General features: G+C 41.5%; 1 protein-coding gene and 3 non-coding genes across 8 annotated transcripts in view; all 4 read right to left on the bottom strand.

Annotated features, from left to right (window-relative positions):
* SPICE1 (spindle and centriole associated protein 1) overlaps positions 1-16,420 on the bottom strand; it is a 30,770-nt gene that overhangs the window by 2,498 nt on the left and 11,852 nt on the right. Inside the window, exons 9-15 of one of the 5 annotated variants that reach the window (XR_007373360.1) lie at positions 16,092-16,357; positions 6,747-6,878; positions 6,011-6,161; positions 3,057-3,281; positions 1,958-2,352; positions 667-838; positions 43-158 (exon numbers count right to left, since the gene is read on the bottom strand). Coding sequence is in view for 4 of the 5 variants with exons in the window: in XM_048927567.1 (XP_048783524.1) it covers positions 667-838; positions 1,958-2,352; positions 3,057-3,281; positions 6,011-6,161; positions 6,747-6,878; positions 16,092-16,357 (1,341 nt within the window). In the remaining variant the exon portion in view is untranslated. Of the gene's footprint in view, positions 1-42; positions 159-666; positions 842-1,957; positions 2,353-3,056; positions 3,282-6,010; positions 6,162-6,746; positions 6,879-16,091; positions 16,358-16,420 lie in introns of those variants that run through there. The other 4 variants (XM_048927567.1, XM_048927558.1, XM_048927589.1 and 1 more) reach the window with 4 other exon arrangements.
* TRNAS-AGA (transfer RNA serine (anticodon AGA)) lies at positions 10,731-10,812 on the bottom strand. The gene has a single exon. It is a non-coding gene; the product is annotated as a tRNA-Ser (tRNA).
* TRNAS-AGA (transfer RNA serine (anticodon AGA)) lies at positions 13,690-13,771 on the bottom strand. The gene has a single exon. It is a non-coding gene; the product is annotated as a tRNA-Ser (tRNA).
* TRNAS-AGA (transfer RNA serine (anticodon AGA)) lies at positions 15,131-15,212 on the bottom strand. Its single transcript has one exon. It is a non-coding gene; the product is annotated as a tRNA-Ser (tRNA).

Below are 16,420 nucleotides of genomic sequence, written 5' to 3'. Positions count from 1 at the left end.
AGTGTTGTGCATGCCATTACATATGGTTACATATGCACCTACATGTATGTGCACACACAGGATCTCCCCTCCTCCTCCTTCTTCTCCACCCTCAAGTCCTTCCCTGGAATACATCCTTTATACATCCTCTAGGTTTAGGAAGCAGGAAAGTCTGGGTCCTACACAGAGCACATGTGAACATGCTGACACAGTTCTGCCTGTAATTACAGTAACTCCACAAAAAAAGATTAAGACGACTTAATCTACTGGAAGGTATTTTTCTTTGTAGTTACATATGGCAGCTCATCTAGGGCTCTTGAATCAGCAAAAACATCCCCTTCACTAATTCATCTATTCACATGACTAGAAACATCAGTTATTTCTTTCTTTTAGCACAGGCAGTAACTTACAAGGGCACAACAAAGAACAAACTGACCATGAAACATAACATTTGCACTGAACTAGTTGCTAGGAAACTAACTTCAGGAGAAGTTCAGCTGGTGTATCTTGCATTACTGTCTGGAATCCATCACCTCTAAAATGAGGGGTGCTTGTAGCATGCAAACACTGATAGAAAGCACGTTGCTGACTGTGTCTGCCGATCCAATCAGTTAAGGAAGAGACCTCCCACAAAAGGGAAAAAAACATTTTAGTAGGTTTTTGTTCCTCCTGAAGCTGGGTACTTACCAGTACAATTTCGGGATGCGGGCAGAACTGGAGATATTCTCTGAGAGACTGTATCAGCAGCAGCTAATTTCTGCTCATCTATTAGCTGCAGCAGTTTATCACGTGCTTCTGTGCTCTGACGATTCAGCTCTGCTATTCTTTCCTCCAAGCTCTTTGGTACCACAACATGAGCCTACTTAGATAAATGGATAATTACTTCTAATTAAAAACTTAAGATGACTAAACACAACGTTTTAGAACAGGTCTTCCTACAAATAGGAAGAAGAGCTCATCTGTATCATTCCAAATAACAAAACAAGGACAGAAAACCTACAACCCTCCAGCAATTAACTACAGTTAAGAAAATATTTAACCAGAAAGCCATGCATTCAAGAGCAAATGTGGAAGAAAAGCAGATTTGTAGCAGAACTATCTTGCAACTCATCTTTAAATCAGGTTTTCATCCATGTGACCCCTTCCCCTCCAGTAATTATTTTCACAAAAACATTTTAAAAGTTTGCATCCTTGTACAACTGAATGACTGAACGTTACACAACATAACACAATGCAGAAAGTGACCACACTCTCAGCCTACATTTAAAATGAGGAAATTTTATATCTTTAGGATCTTTAACTGAACAGCAATTCAGATGAAAGAAGAACAGACAATAACAAGTACAGGGATTGGGCGTTTTTGTGCTGTTAACTCCACTCACTGGGGTGCCACTGAATTTAGCTGCAGATTAAATATATCCTGTGTGAACTGAAGCCTTGAAATTCTTTCCCAAAAATGTTGGGATTTTCACTGCACAATAGGACAAGACAGACCCAAACAGATATATCTACTAGTTTCATGCATTCACAAGATATTAAGCAAAATAAATTTCAAGAGCTTTTACATCACAGTAGCAGAAAGGACACATGGTGTGGGATCTGTGGGTTGATGCAGTGTTTGCACTGTTAATATTATCTGCTGTCATTTCATTGTTAATATTATCCAAACTACAAGAGACATGCAGTAATCTCTCTCTGTGCAGCAGAACCTATTTAAACACTTATAAACCCGCCCCACACTTGGAGATTTTAAACATTCATATATAACATAGGCCCAACATTAGAAATTACTGTTGACCTCAGGGAACAGTAAAATCAAAGTCTCCAAGTGAATGAATGAACATTTGTTCTGCTACTCTTCTTAAAGAAGAAACAAGGAAGAAACACTTATAACACCAGTAAGCTAAGGGAAAGCAGATGCACACAAAAGGGAATCCAGCCTTCCTTTTTTTTTTTTTCTTCTTTTTCTAATTCTCACCTGCCCTTGTGAAGAGTCTGGACAAGAATTTGAATTCTGTATTGGGTCTGGCTGAGGCAAACAGTCACTTATGTCTTCAGAGAAGCTTCTGAATTTGCTCAGCTGAGCTTTAATTAGTGAGTTCTGCCGTGTGAGCTCAGCTATCTGTCCCAGCAGATCACTGCTTTGAGAGAACTCTCCAACTGTGTCATTTTTGGTAGCGTCAGCAGGGCAGGACAAACTGATTTTCTCTTGGGAACTCTGCAAGTCTTTGTCTGCAGGAGGAATTGGTTGCCTTTGAGACATGAGACAGTTTTCTTCAGTCATGCTCCACGTTTTCAGGGGGGAAGGTGAGCTCCTCTCCTTGCATGGCTCTCTCACAGTGTTTTCAGCAGGCTGAGAAACAGTTGTAAATACTACAGACAAGAAGTAAAGGAATAGTTCTGAATTAGCCCTCCATTTTCCACAATCCAATTATCTTATCCAATAAACTACAAATCTGCATTTTCCTTCTGCTAGTTATTTAGGCTGGTAACAAAGCTTTTGGAATAGTACAATACAATAATACAAGGCCTCTATAATAACAACAAACTATTTACCAACCCATTAAGCACACTGGCCAACAAAAATAGTTGGATATTTTTGTGGTCATCATTAGTAAATTCTGAACACACCACACACATGACCACCATGCAACCTATGGACATCCTGCTTTGTCTGCAGAACAGGCTGATTTCTAGTACTCCGTGGTTCCATAGGTGACAGAGAAAGTATTACTCCATCAGCAGATGGAGATCAGAGACAATGTGCTGTAAATCACAGAGAGAGAACTACAGCAAATCAAAAAATCAGTACGAGATAAAAATGTCAGTCTGCACTGCCACTGATAAGCCTATAAATGGAGAACTGTAAGACACAGAAAGTCTGAAGGAAACCTAGCAGGCATAGAAAGAAAAGAAAAGCCCTGGGTGCAGAAGCAAGATATTCCAGCTATAGGGACAAGGTGTCTAGGCAGAATAAAATAAGAGAAAATAACTCCAAAGGTAATATGAGCCTCAGACATTGAAATAGTAACACACAACACAGACTTCCAAATCTACTTTAGCCAGAGAGATCTCACTGTTGTGGAGGGGAGACAATTCCGGACTGTCCTTCTGTCGGGGTGGTGACAACAGTACAGCTGGCTGGAAGACCTGAGCTGGCCAGCTTCTACCTGCTGCCGCATCACCTGGGGCACATGGCCTCTGAGGAGTCCTGACAGGGTGTTCTTCCTGTGGGAATTTCAGCATATTCTTCCTTTCGCCTTCATCAGTCCTGGATTCAAAATAGCTCAGATCAGGTTTTTCTAAAGGAAGAGATGAAGCAGGAGTAGAATTTAAAGAACAGCAGAATTAGCGTTAGTGCGAAACCTGTGTAAAGAAAAATCTCAGTGACAATTCTTACGTTTAGGTATCTGGAAAGACACACTACAGCACATTCCCGACACAATCCCAGCTTTCTTCTGATTCCCAGGTACAAAACTTTCACTGGGTTTAAGAAAGTGGGGAGAAAAAAAAACAAACAATGCTATTATACAAATTCTGCTCAGAAAGTTATGTTTCCTATTTTCTTATGTTGGCCCACAGTGCCAGGGATGGATGTTGGTGGTATGGCAGCAGAGGCTGAACCTTCTCGCCAACACTGTTATGTGTTATTGCCATGTAACAGATAGCAGCAAGAGGGGCAGCCTGACAAAATGGTGCCTGATATAGAAGTGCAAACGAAGCAAAGGGGTGTCGTTAATTCCTCTATGCAGAAGCAAAGGCACACACTGACATTCACTGACATTTGCTGAACATTTATGGAGACCAAACAGTGGATATGAGCACAGTGAGGCGGCGGGTGGTGCGTTTCAACAGTGGTCATTGTGCCAGTGCAGATTTTGACAAGCATGGCATACAGGCTCTTGTTCATTGCTGGCAAAAATGCACAGCTAATGGTGGTGACTATGCTGACAAGTAGTATTTTGTAGCTGAGAACTGGCTCTATCAAGCAGCATTATTGAGCTCTTCATATCTGTAGCATTTCCACAGGAATAAGTAGGAGGCATTACTTTCAAAGCAATCTATGTACATAACCTCCCCACTTCAGGATATTAGATAAAGATCTGTTTGTAGCCCATGCATGAGATGTAAAGACACATGACTTGTGAGGCACAGGTATGTAAGTAAGCTGCATTTGGTAATACACCCAGGAGAGTAAATATACACTATCCCTGTTCATGGCAGAGTGGATAAAAATTCAAAGCTTTTTTGAACTCTCTGGTGCTCTTATTATGACTTAATTCAAATCAAAACATCTCTCCATGAGATGTTTGGGAGAAGAGACGGAGCTATTCCTCAGTACTCAACTAAAACTAGTTTGCGTATCACCTACACTGAACATACCAGGAAGGCATGAAATGCACAAACTCAAAGCTGCAGCTAGCTGTGAGACCACAGTAATTTTAATATACTTGCATGCACTGCTTCCTTAGTGCTACGTTTGAATTATCCCTTCATGATTTTGCTCAGGATATTTGTTCCCAGCAGTAAAGTTACTGGAAATTCAGGGAGAACACACGTGATCCCAAAATACAAGAGACAAAAAGCACTCTGTAAAGCGAAGAGCCGAAAGGAGCTGTTTGCCTAAGATACTGTTGATGGTTCATATTACTGAGATGGAATCTAAGATCTTCCACTCGCTACATAATGACCCTGGCAGGCGATAAGAAAGATGTTCCTCCTCTGCTTTACCACACAGAACCGCATTTCCAAAGCATCCTCCTCATAAGCTCCTTTTCATCACAATATTTCTCCTAATTCTTCCTTCAGCCATTCTTCCTCACTCCAGGGAAGTTTGTTGTTAGCTTTTTTTTTTTTACTGCAGAAACTGTGCATAAACTCTCTTTAATATTCTGCAACCAGATAGAAGCCTTAAGGGTAGAAGAATGAAGAGTTCAGCCACTCAAAAGGAAGAAATACTGTTCCAAATTCAGGAAGCTTCCCCCTCAGGAAGATGCCTCTTTCTGAGAAGAGAGATCAGTAAGGAAGAATTTTTGCAAACCTGTTAAATATGAATTAATGGTGGTTTTTAGAATTTTTTTGTTATTAATTATTACAAAGCTGAGGGAAGTCACACAAAGACATGATCTTGTGTGTGGCTTCTCCTTGAGAACACTACAGAAATAGTCAGAAAGAATGTTTTTGACTGTGCTGTTTACACCACATGAACAGCATTTAACTAAGGAACACAAAACGCTCCAAGCAATCACAGATTCACAAGAAGGTACTGACCTTGAGAGCAAAAATGATAGATTTAAATAAGTGATCAGAAAAGATGAACGGGAAAAAACACAGTCATAAAGGAATATTAGAAGTATAAATTTGGTTAGTTCGGCCATGGATGCCACTAGGTTAACTTTGCCTGTATACATTACATATCTCTCAAGTGGTCATTCACCTCCAATATAATCCACCAACATCAAACAACAGCCTTGTGCTTGATTGCTTCACAAATCAAAGCAACTGCTGTTTCTGGTCAGCAGCGACCTCCAGTGTTTAATGGAAGAACCAATCTCAAACTATTAGTATGCCTCAGCAACAGAAAGGTGGAATCCAGGATGCTGCTTCAGATGGATTTTTTTTAATTTTTTTTTTTGTAAGACCCTCAGGACAAACCTGACCTTACATCTTATTGGGGTAAGGAAAAGGATGCCCCTGATTTGTTGGGAAAGGTTACTCCCCGTCTGTACAAAAGAAGTACATGACTTGTCACTAGAACGTCCGGAGTTGTTTATATGGATAACTTTCAAGTCCAGACTGAGACAGATGGAATTCAGCATACAACAATAAATAAATAAACCTAAAAAAAAAAATAAATAAATCTGTAGATAAGTGCTCATGCTTGCAGCAAACCCACAGCATATGACTTTCCAGAAGTGAGATTCAAGTTCACAAGACGTATTTATTCAAACAGACATCTATTAACCACCACGTTTTCCACTGTAAGAATAAAAGTAGCCTCTCATTTCCTTCACACATGCATACACATTACCTTGGGTGCATGATGGACTTCTGTGTGCAATTCCAAAATGGCTTGGACTTAAGTCTTCTCTCCTAGGTTCTATCAAAGGGAGGCCTTTAAATGCTTGTGTGAGAGAGGTCATCTTTTCATCTGTTTCGATCATGTACTGCTGAAGCTTTTTCTAAGGAAAAAAAGAGACAGATTTTTATTCTAGCAATATGAATCAGAGAACTATAGATCACAAGCAGCAGTGAGAAGAAATCTGGCCTCTTAATATCTCTGCATGAATTTGTGAGATTGCAGTGAGGTATGAATTATCCATGTCTCTACATTTATCCTTTGTTTTTTTCTCTTGGATCAAAGAAATTCTCATTTTTCCTTTTCCTTATCATCTCATTTCTTCTCCAAAGTTGATTTATTGCTTCAATTCCAGACGTAAACAATAATCTACCATCAGTGCAAACTGAAAAAAATGAGAATGTAGTATTGTGTTTATTCTATTTCACAGCTCCAGTAGCTGCAGATGTGGATCATTAGATTGTATGTAATAAAAAAAAGGTCAGCTGCAGGGAATGAGATTTTCTCAGGAATTAAAGTTAAACGTTATAAAGATAAAATGTTTACAAACATCCCTGCCCCATAGCTGACATTCTCAGACTCCTTATTTAATTTTATCATTTTATTTCCTGAACATACAGACAATGCATCTCAGTCTATATGCTTGCAGCAAAACTATTCTAGCAAGTTGGAGAAAGGGGCTTAGTACCTGCATAGCAATGTTTTCTTCCCTTACTAGAAGTATTTCAGCAGTCAGAGCGTCAATTAGTTCTCTGTGCTCATTCAACATCTCTTCATGATGCTGCCTCATCATCTCTTTCTCATGCAGTTGCATTTCACTCTAAACAGGGAGAAAAAGTTAAAAGCCTACGATAGAAATTAATATTTGAAAACAGGAATGACTCACACGCATTATTCTGTAACAGCTCTTCCCACTGTTGTTTGACTGACTGCAGTACCTTCACTACAAAATCCAATTTTCAGTGTTTGAGAACCCTCAGTGACCTTACTGTTGTTTGTTACTCCACAACACCAGAGGGAATCCTTTAAATCCTTGCAACTTTTATAGGCTGAAACAACAAAGGCAGAAAAAAGCATCTTCCTCCCAGAATGGACATCATTTTTTAAGGCACTGAATCTTCTCCATGTAGAAATGAAATAATTCTGGGTATACCAATGCTTGTCACTATCCTTTGCTACCCTGTTCCTTATCTTTGTCTTTCTTAATTCACTAATAAAGACAGATTTGACTAAACAAAAGAGAAAGCACTAGCTCAGTGTTTGCTCTCATAGAGAGAAAAAGTTCTAAGTTTCCTTTTTTTGTACGGTTTGTTTTTTTAAAAAAGAAAAGCGTTGAGGAATCTACTGGAACACAAGGCAAAAAGACCTCACTGTAAAGAATCACTCACCCTCAAAAGACACAGCTGATCTACAATTTTTTAAGGTAGGTACAGCAGCAGACAGGCTTCCTGTACATGACAAAACACCCAAGACTCCCTCCCAGCCATACTGAGTACAGAAACCACACGACTGCCATTTTTACCCCAGCTAGCAGAGCAGATGTTTTACAGAGCATCAGATACATCAGAATTAGGAAATGAGCCCATACCACAAACGGTAGCCTGCATTTACTCAAAGAAATTCTTGAATAAAAGACATACATCCCATCTCCAAAAGGATCCTGAAAAGCAGTTTGGGTCCTCTTCTCTGTGCAGGCAGAATTACAAGAGCTGCCTGTCATGGACTGTAGATTATTTATTATTAGCATCGGTATCGGATGTGGAAAAACACCAAGCATGAGGGCAAAACAGCTCTGCAGCTACAAAGAATGAATGAAGGAGTAGGTATTTTTGAGAATAAACCAGAGTAATTGTTACTAGAGACACTCAGATACATCCCACCTAAGCCAATCAGATGGTCTAACCATTTTCTAGTTCTCTTCCAGGTTGACAGAACAGATTTTTCACACTGACGCAAGTGCAGCAAACTGACGCAGCAAATGTAAACAAACAAAACCCTACCTTTTCAGAAACCAGAGAAAGCACAAAATAAGAACTCCAACCCTGGCAGCAGTGATGAAGCCTATATGGATGCCTCCAAGTGAGTGGAAGAGCTACTGCAACTTCTAACAATACAATGATAATGAATCTTATTTAGTTAATTTAGTTAAACTAGTCTAAGAGGAAAAGATTCCACACAGATATGCATCTTACATTTATGTATGGGGACACTGTCAGCTAACTACTATATATATCATCATAACCACTGAAATTCCTATCATCAGACAGAATGTAAGTCTGCTATATCCTGAAAGAACTGTCTTCATTCCAGCCTACTGCCAGGAGTACCCCAATCACATAAACTTGTTTTAACACTGCAGCAGAATACACAGAAGCAGAGACAGAGAACATATGAGTATGCGCACATTACATGAATGCATCTTGCTATGTATTCATCCCCTGTGTCTTGTGAAGGAATAATGTCTTGAAGAATGGCAAGGAAAAAAAAAAGTAAAATTCTAACATTTTATAGACTTGTTAGGTTGGAAAAGACCTTTAAGATCATCTTAGTCCAACCATCAACTCGTCACCATCATGCCCACTAAACCACATTACTCAGTGCCACATTCACCCTGTTGTGGGAATGGTGGATTAACCATCTCCCTGGGCAGCCTGTTCCAACGCTTCACTCTTCTTTCTGAGAAGACATTTTTTCCTAATATCAAAATGGAAGCTCCCCCAGTGCAACTTAAAGCCATTACTTCTCATCCTATCGTTGTTATCTGAGAAAAGAGACCGACTCCCACATTGCTAAAATCTCCTTACAGGGAATTGTAGAGAGCAATAAGATATCCCCTCAGCCTCCTCTTCTTCAGTCCCACTTCCTTCAGCCACCCCCCATCAGACTTGTGCTCCAGACCTTCCACTAACTTAGCTGCCCTTCTCTGGACATGCTCTCAGGGCCTCAATGTCTTTCTGGTAGTGAGGGGCCCAGAACTGAATGCAGTATACAAGGTGCACTTGAATACAGGGGAGACAATCACCTCCCTGGTCTGCTGTCTACACTATTTCTAATACCAGCCAGGATGCCCACTGGCTTTCTTGGCCAACTGGGCACACTGCTGGCTCACACTCAGCTTGCTGTCAACTAACATACACAGATCCTTTTCCTCCTACACAGCTTTCTGCTCCAAGCCTGTAATGACGCCTGGGCCAGCCTGCTGTTTTAACCAAAACACAGGACCCTGTAACTGACCTTGTTAAAAGGTCATACAATCAGCCTCAGCCCATCGATTCAGACTATCCAGATCCCCCTGCAGAGCCTTTCTACCCTCAGGAAGATCAACACTTGCTCCCAACTTCACGTCATCTGCAAACTTCTGCATGTGTACTCAATCCTCTTGTTCACATCATCAATAAAAATAATAAACAGGGCTGACCCCAACACTGACCTTTGAGGAATACCACTAGTGACCACTCATCAGCTGGATTTAACTCGATTCATCATCACCCTCTGGGCCCAGACATCCAGCCAGTTTTTTACCTAGCAAAGAATACATTTGTCCAGCTCTAGCCATGAGCTGCCAGCACCTCCAGAAGGATGCTGTGGGAGATAGTGTCAAAGGCTTTACTTTAGTCCAGGTAGACTATGTCCACAGCCTCATCCACTAGGCAGGTCATCTAGTCATAAAAGATGAGGCTGGTCAAGTATGACCTGCCTTTCATGCTGGCTACAACTGATCCCTTGGTTGTTCTGCGCTTGCCACATGATCACAGTCAAGATGGTCTTCTCCACAAGCTTTCCGAATACTGAGGTCAAGCTGACAGGACTGCAGTTGCCCTGATCCTCCTTCTGACCCCTTCTGTAGATGGGCATCACATTTGCAAGTCTCCCACTATCTGGGACCTCCCCAGTTGACCAGGACTGCTCATAAATGATGAAAACAGCTTAGCAATCACTTCCACCAGCTCCCTCAGTACCCTCAGATGGATCCTATCTGGTCCTATGGATTTGTGACAGTCCGGATCAAGTAGCACGTTGCTAAACTGTTTCCCCTTCTGAATTACGGAAAGCTTATTCAGTTCCCCATCCCTGTCTTCCAGCTCAGAAAGCTGAGTACTCTGAAGATTACTAGCCTGACTATGAAAGACAGCAGAAACCACTGAGAACATAAACCTTTTCCTTGTCTTCAGTGATAATGTTCCCTGCTGCACCAAATAAAGGTGGGAGACTCTCCTTGGTCCTCCTCTTGCTGTTTATATATTCATAAAAATATTTTTTGTTATCTTCAACGATCATGGCCAGATTAAGTTCTTGCTGGGCCTTTCTAATTTTCCCCATGCATACCACAGCAACATCCTCATACTCTTTCTGAGTAGACTGACCTTTCTTCCAAAGATGGTAAACTCGTTTTTCCCCCAGACTATCAGCAAAACCTCCTTGTTCAGCCAGGACAGCAGATGACATTTAGACTTAATTAGGAACCCATGTTCAGATCTTTAATGAAGATATTTAGAAGAACTGTTCCAGGTATTGAATCCCTGGACACATCTCTCGTGACCAGCCTCCAAGTGGATATAAATCCATTCACCACAATTCCTTGGGCCCAGGCATCCAGGCAGTTTTTTACCCAGAGAACTGCACACCTGTCTAGGCCACAAGCCATGAGTTTCTCCAGGAAAAAGGAGCAGCCCGTAGTCGGCAGGATTCGAACCTGCGCGGGCAGAACCCAATGGATTTCTAGTCCATCGCCTTAACCACTCGGCCACGACTACTGCATGTCATGGGTGTGCACCGTCTGCCTCGAGGAACAACAAAGACAATCAAGCGCACTTTGTAGCTTGAGTAACTGCTGCCCATTTCTACTTATGAATTTGGACAGTACACTTTTACAAGCTGAAGATGATTTATGCATGCCATCAATCAACTCCTGGAAGGAAGAAATGACAACACATCTACCAGATTAAAAAAGAGGTACTTAGTAAAATTTAGAAACACAGAGTCAGGATACGTCTTTCACAACACAGTAGCCTCTACAAAAACTCAGATTCCTTGGCCTTTAAGATGTATTGGATGATTACTTTATAGATGTCCTATCTTTCTTTCTTAGCTGCTACATTTAAAATCCATAAGCAGTTTTGAAAGAATTATTGGCATTAACTAAGATTGGCATTAACTAACTTCTGTGGAACATAAAGAGAAACTAAATAGTGTTATAAATGCAAGTACAGCATGAATTTGATGCTAGCAACTTGATGTTTTCCTACCAAATTGGGATCTCTCCCTCTATAGTCCAAAAATGTCTTTCCCTGTAACTGCACAAACTCTAAATTTATTACCCTGCTCAAGCATTGCAACTTTAACAAAGAATGAGTGTTAAGAGCTGCATTTAAAACATAAGCTCTTCTCAGCCAAGGCCCATCTTCTGGAAATAGTGGCTTCTCACTCCCGAATTGAATATTTACTGTTTGCTTGCAACACAGGTCTCAATCAAAGTAATTTCTTGCATGTAAATTGAATACCACGTGGCACAGGAGTAAGTTACTGCACGTCCCTACAGGAAATAAACAAATAAATAGAATTTCAATTTTTTTTTTTTTTGTATCATTAAACACCCTGAGAAAGATTTTAAAACATTTTTTTCCAACAGTTATACAGTTTGAAGAGGAACTGGAAGAGGACTTTTTACATGGGCAGGTAGTGATAGGACAAGGGGGAATAGTTTTAAATTAAAAAAAGAGATTTAGATTAGATGGTTTGGAGGATACTCTTTACTCAGAGGGTGAAGCATTGGAACAGACTGACCAGAGAATCAAAATCACCAAGGTTGGAAAAGACCTCCAAGATGATGCAGTCCAACTGCCCACATACCACCAATATTTCCCCACTAAACCATGTCCCTTACAGCACCATCTAAATGTTTCTTGAAAACCTCCATGGATGGTGACTCAGCCACCTCCCTGGGCAGCCCATTCCAATGCCTAACTACTCTTTAGAGGAAATCTTTCCTAAAGTCCAACCTAAATCTCTTGTCACAACCTGAGGCCATTCCCTCTAGTTCTGTCGCTAGTTAAACAGGAGAAGAGGCTGACCACCTCCTTGCCACAACCTCTTTCCAGGTGCTTCTACAGAGCTATAATGTCTCTTGAGCCTCCTCTCCTCCAAACAATCCCAGTTCCCTATGCTGCTCATTGTAAGACTTGTGATCCAGTCCTCACCCATTTTGCAGCCCTTCTCTGGGCATGCTCCATGGCCTTGATGTCTATGAGGGGCCCAAAACTGAGTACAGTACTCAAGGTGAAGTTTCACCACTGCTGAATAAGTTGTGGATGTCCCATTTCTGAAGCTGTTCAAGGCTAGTTTGGATGGAGCCCTGGGCGCTTATCTAATGGCTGACAACCCCACACATGGCACAGGGTTTGAACTGGATGGACTTTGAGGTTCCTTCCAACCCACGACTTGTGATTTAAGTCAGGTTTATCTGCTTTGCTTTAAGAATTTCCTATCTGTAGTCAAACATTTCAGCAGGCGCTTTTTTCTTTTCCCCTAGCTTCTTTCATATTCACTATCCTCTTCTTTTAGTAGTTGATATCTTAAAATCATTAATACAATTTTCATGCAAGATTCACTAATTCAAGGTTTTCCTCCTAATTTTTATTATCATTTTGAGAATAAATCAAGCAACAAGTTTTATCATCAACTGTGTTTGGCTTTTCTGCAGCAAAACTGGGAAATCTTTTTCTCCTCAGAAAGGGGAATTTTCCGATAGGCTTCAGTATGTCTTGAAGACTGGTTGCTTACCTGAAATCAGAGACATCTTAAATAGCCAATACTGATTTGTTATCTTGAAACATATTGCCACCTACCTAATGCTGACCTTGGATATTTACTAATACTACTGTGGAGGCAAGATGGTGCACACAAGCACTTTTATTCCTAGCATTGCAGGCACTGGGTTTAAAAAATAAATAAATAAAAAGTACAGAGAAGCTATACATCTTCCCAGTGAATTTGCAAACTCTAAACATAATTTAAAGCTGCATGAGAAGAGGAATAGACAGTGAAGATAACAGAATCATAGAATCATTTAGTTTGGAAAAGACCTATGACTTAACTCAGTGCTAACTTAGTACTGTCAACTGTATTATTACACTACATCCCTAGTCAGCACATCTTTTAGACTTCTCTAAGGATGGGGACTCAACTATTTCACTGAGCAGCCTGTCCAGGTGCTTCACAACCCTCTTAGTGAAGAAATTTTTCCTAGCATCCAACCTAAACCTCCCCCATGCAACCTGAAACCATTACCTCTTGTCCTCTCACTCACTGCATGGAACTGAAAACAAACCCCATCTCACTACAACTTCCTTTGAGGTAGATGAGGAGGACAACAAGGTCTCCTTTTCCCAAGGCTAAACAACCCCAGTTCCCTCAGCTGCTCCTCATAAAGACTTCCTCTTTAGACAACTCACCAGTTTTGCCACTCTTTGTATCAAGTCCTATGGGACACCACCTCTGACCAGCCTCCAACTGGATATAAATCCATTCACCACAATTCCTCGGGCCCAGGCATCCAGGCAGTTTTTTACCCAGAGAACTGCACACCTGTCTAAGCCGCAAGCCATGAGTTTCTCCAGGAAAAAGGAGCAGCCCGTAGTCGGCAGGATTCGAACCTGCGCGGGCAGAACCCAATGGATTTCTAGTCCATCGCCTTAACCACTCGGCCACGACTACTGCACGTCATGGGTGTGCACCGTCTGCCTCGAGGAACAAGGATGAAAATTATATTATAATTATAACATGAATTAGATACTATTAAGTTGATGCTTTCCTACTAAACAGAAAACACATCACTGGCCGAATAAAAAGATCCTTCCCTGTAACTGCACAAAAAAAAAAACAAAAAACAAACCTCAACAAATTTCATACTCTGCTTCCAAAGTGCAATTTTAACACAGAACAAGTGTTATGAGCTACATTTAATACAAAAACACTTTTCACTTTTTCCCAGTGACTATTCAACCTGAAAAAGGCAGCCAAAGAGGAGAGATCTAGTGAGCCTTACCTCAGATCCTTCAGTAAGCTATGTTAAAGTACATGCAGAAAGAGGAGATGACCCAAAGTAGCCAGCACAGCTTCACTAAAGGCAGATGGTATCTGATCAAACCTCGTGGCCTACCATGAAGGAGTGACTGCATTACCAAGGAAGAGGAGACAGGTCCATGTCATCTACCTGGACTACTGCAAGGCCTTTGACATAGTCCCACACTACATCCTTATTTCCATATTGGAGAGATACGGATTTGAAGGGCAGACTATCCAGTGGATAAGGAGTTGGCTGGCTGGTTGCAGCCAGAGGGTTGTAGTCAATGGCCCTACATCCAGGAGGAGAACGGTCATAAGTGCTGTGCCCCAGGAGTCCATCTCGGGACTGGTACTCTTCAACATCTTTATCAACAACACGGACAGTAGGATTGAATGCACCCTCAGCAAGCTTGCTGATGACACCAAGCGAAGTAGCGTAGTTGATGCTGCAGCCAGCAGAGATGCCGCCCTGTGAAACCTGCACAGGCTAGAGAAGTGGGCCGACATCAACCCAGTGAGGTTCAACAAGGCAAGAGCAATGTGTTGCACCTGGTTTGTTACAGTCCCAGATTAGGTTTACGCACTGGGAGAACTCATTAAAAGCAGCCCTGTGGAGAAGAGCCTGGGGATCCAGGTAGATTAAAAGCTTAACGTGAGCTAGGAACGTGCTCTCGCAGCCCAGAAGGCCAAATGCATCCAGGACTACAAAAAGAGGATCGGACAGCAGGGAGGGGAGGTGACTGTTCACCTCTGTTCTGCCCTCAGGAGGACCCAGCCCAAGAAGGATGCAGACTTTCTGGAGCAGGTCCAAAAGGAGGGCCACAAAGACGATCGGAGGACTAGAGAACGTCTCCTAGGAAGACAGGTTGGGGGAGATGGGTTTGTTTAGGCTGGGGAAGAGAAAGCTTCAAGGAGAGCTCTTGGCATCCTTTCACTGCCTGGAGGGAGCTTATAAAAATGGATATCCAAGCCACAAGCCATGAATTTCTCCAGGAAAAAGGAGCAGCCCGTAGTCGGCAGGATTCGAACCTGCGCGGGCAGAACCCAATGGATTTCTAGTCCATCGCCTTAACCACTCGGCCACGACTACTGCATGTCATGGGTGTGCACCGTCTGCCTCGAGGAACGCTATGAAATTGAGAGCAATTTGTGGATTGAGCGACTGGATGACACCGTGGTCAACCTCACCTAGCGGGAGGCACCCTGGCCCATAGCCACAGGGTTGGAGCGAGGTGGTATCTAAGGTCATTTCTGCTATGAAGGAGAGCGTCGGGATTTAGCTAATGTATTCTGCTGCATCTGTTGAAGGTGCAAGAACTGCCTTAATCTTTTTCACAGTTTCTCAAAGGCCCTCTGAATCCATGAGTCACTCCTGCATCTTGAATAGCTTTGGGTTATAGATAATTTTTTTTTTAATGAAAAATTCCACACAGCTTGCAGGTATTGTCTTTGTGGGATTGCGTTCATCTGCAGCTCTGCATTGCTGTTGTCAGCACTACACATTGTTCTTGCTTAAGATGAAGTTGTTGGTATAAATGGAAGAAGAAAGCCAAGGAATCTCTCAAAGAAAAAAAAAAAAAATTGGATTTGGGTACACTTTTGTAGACCCAATCGTATCATTTTGAGAGTGAAAGAAGAAAATAAATTTGTCAACAAAGCTGTAGTGTTATTATCCTGCTACAATTCTGAACATATGTAAAAAATTAAATTCAAAAATCTTCCCATTAATATTTTTTGTGAATAGTCACCAGGAGTCTTTCATTGTAGTCATCTCCTCCCTTTTCATTAGGGATTCCTGTTTCTAACAAGCTGAGCTTTACCTGCTAGTTGCATACAATTCAAGTAAGTAATAATAATTAGACTTCAAAGTAAAATAACTAGGAGCCAGGGAAGATCAATGTTGATTACTCTACAGTAATTTTATATCCTTCTACATTCATTATATGGAAGGAACTCAAAGTCTTCTCACCTCTTTGAGGTAGCGCATCAAACGACAGAGAGCATTCACCAGTGACGAGGTAAATCCGGTGATGCCTTCACTTTTCTGCAGTTTTCTAACCTCACGGCCTGTACATCGCTCATATTCCTCTAATTCATGCTCCACTTCGTGTATCATGCAGCTGAGAACATCTAGGCTGGATTTACTGTCCCTCTGAAGGTCCATGGGGATTGAATAAGCAGGAGAATCATCTCTCCTCTGCCTTGTAGAGTTCTGTGCAGTTTGTTTCCTTTTCACTAGGGAAAAAAAAAAGTCATTGAAATTTCAATTTGTATAGAAAGCTTTGCAAGTAAGAATGA

This window comes from Lagopus muta, chromosome 1 (assembly GCF_023343835.1).
Source record: "Lagopus muta isolate bLagMut1 chromosome 1, bLagMut1 primary, whole genome shotgun sequence".
NCBI classification, from domain to species: domain Eukaryota; kingdom Metazoa; phylum Chordata; class Aves; order Galliformes; family Phasianidae; genus Lagopus; species Lagopus muta.
Note: the sequence above shows the minus strand (reverse complement) of the source record. Positions and strands in the feature narration are given on the sequence as shown.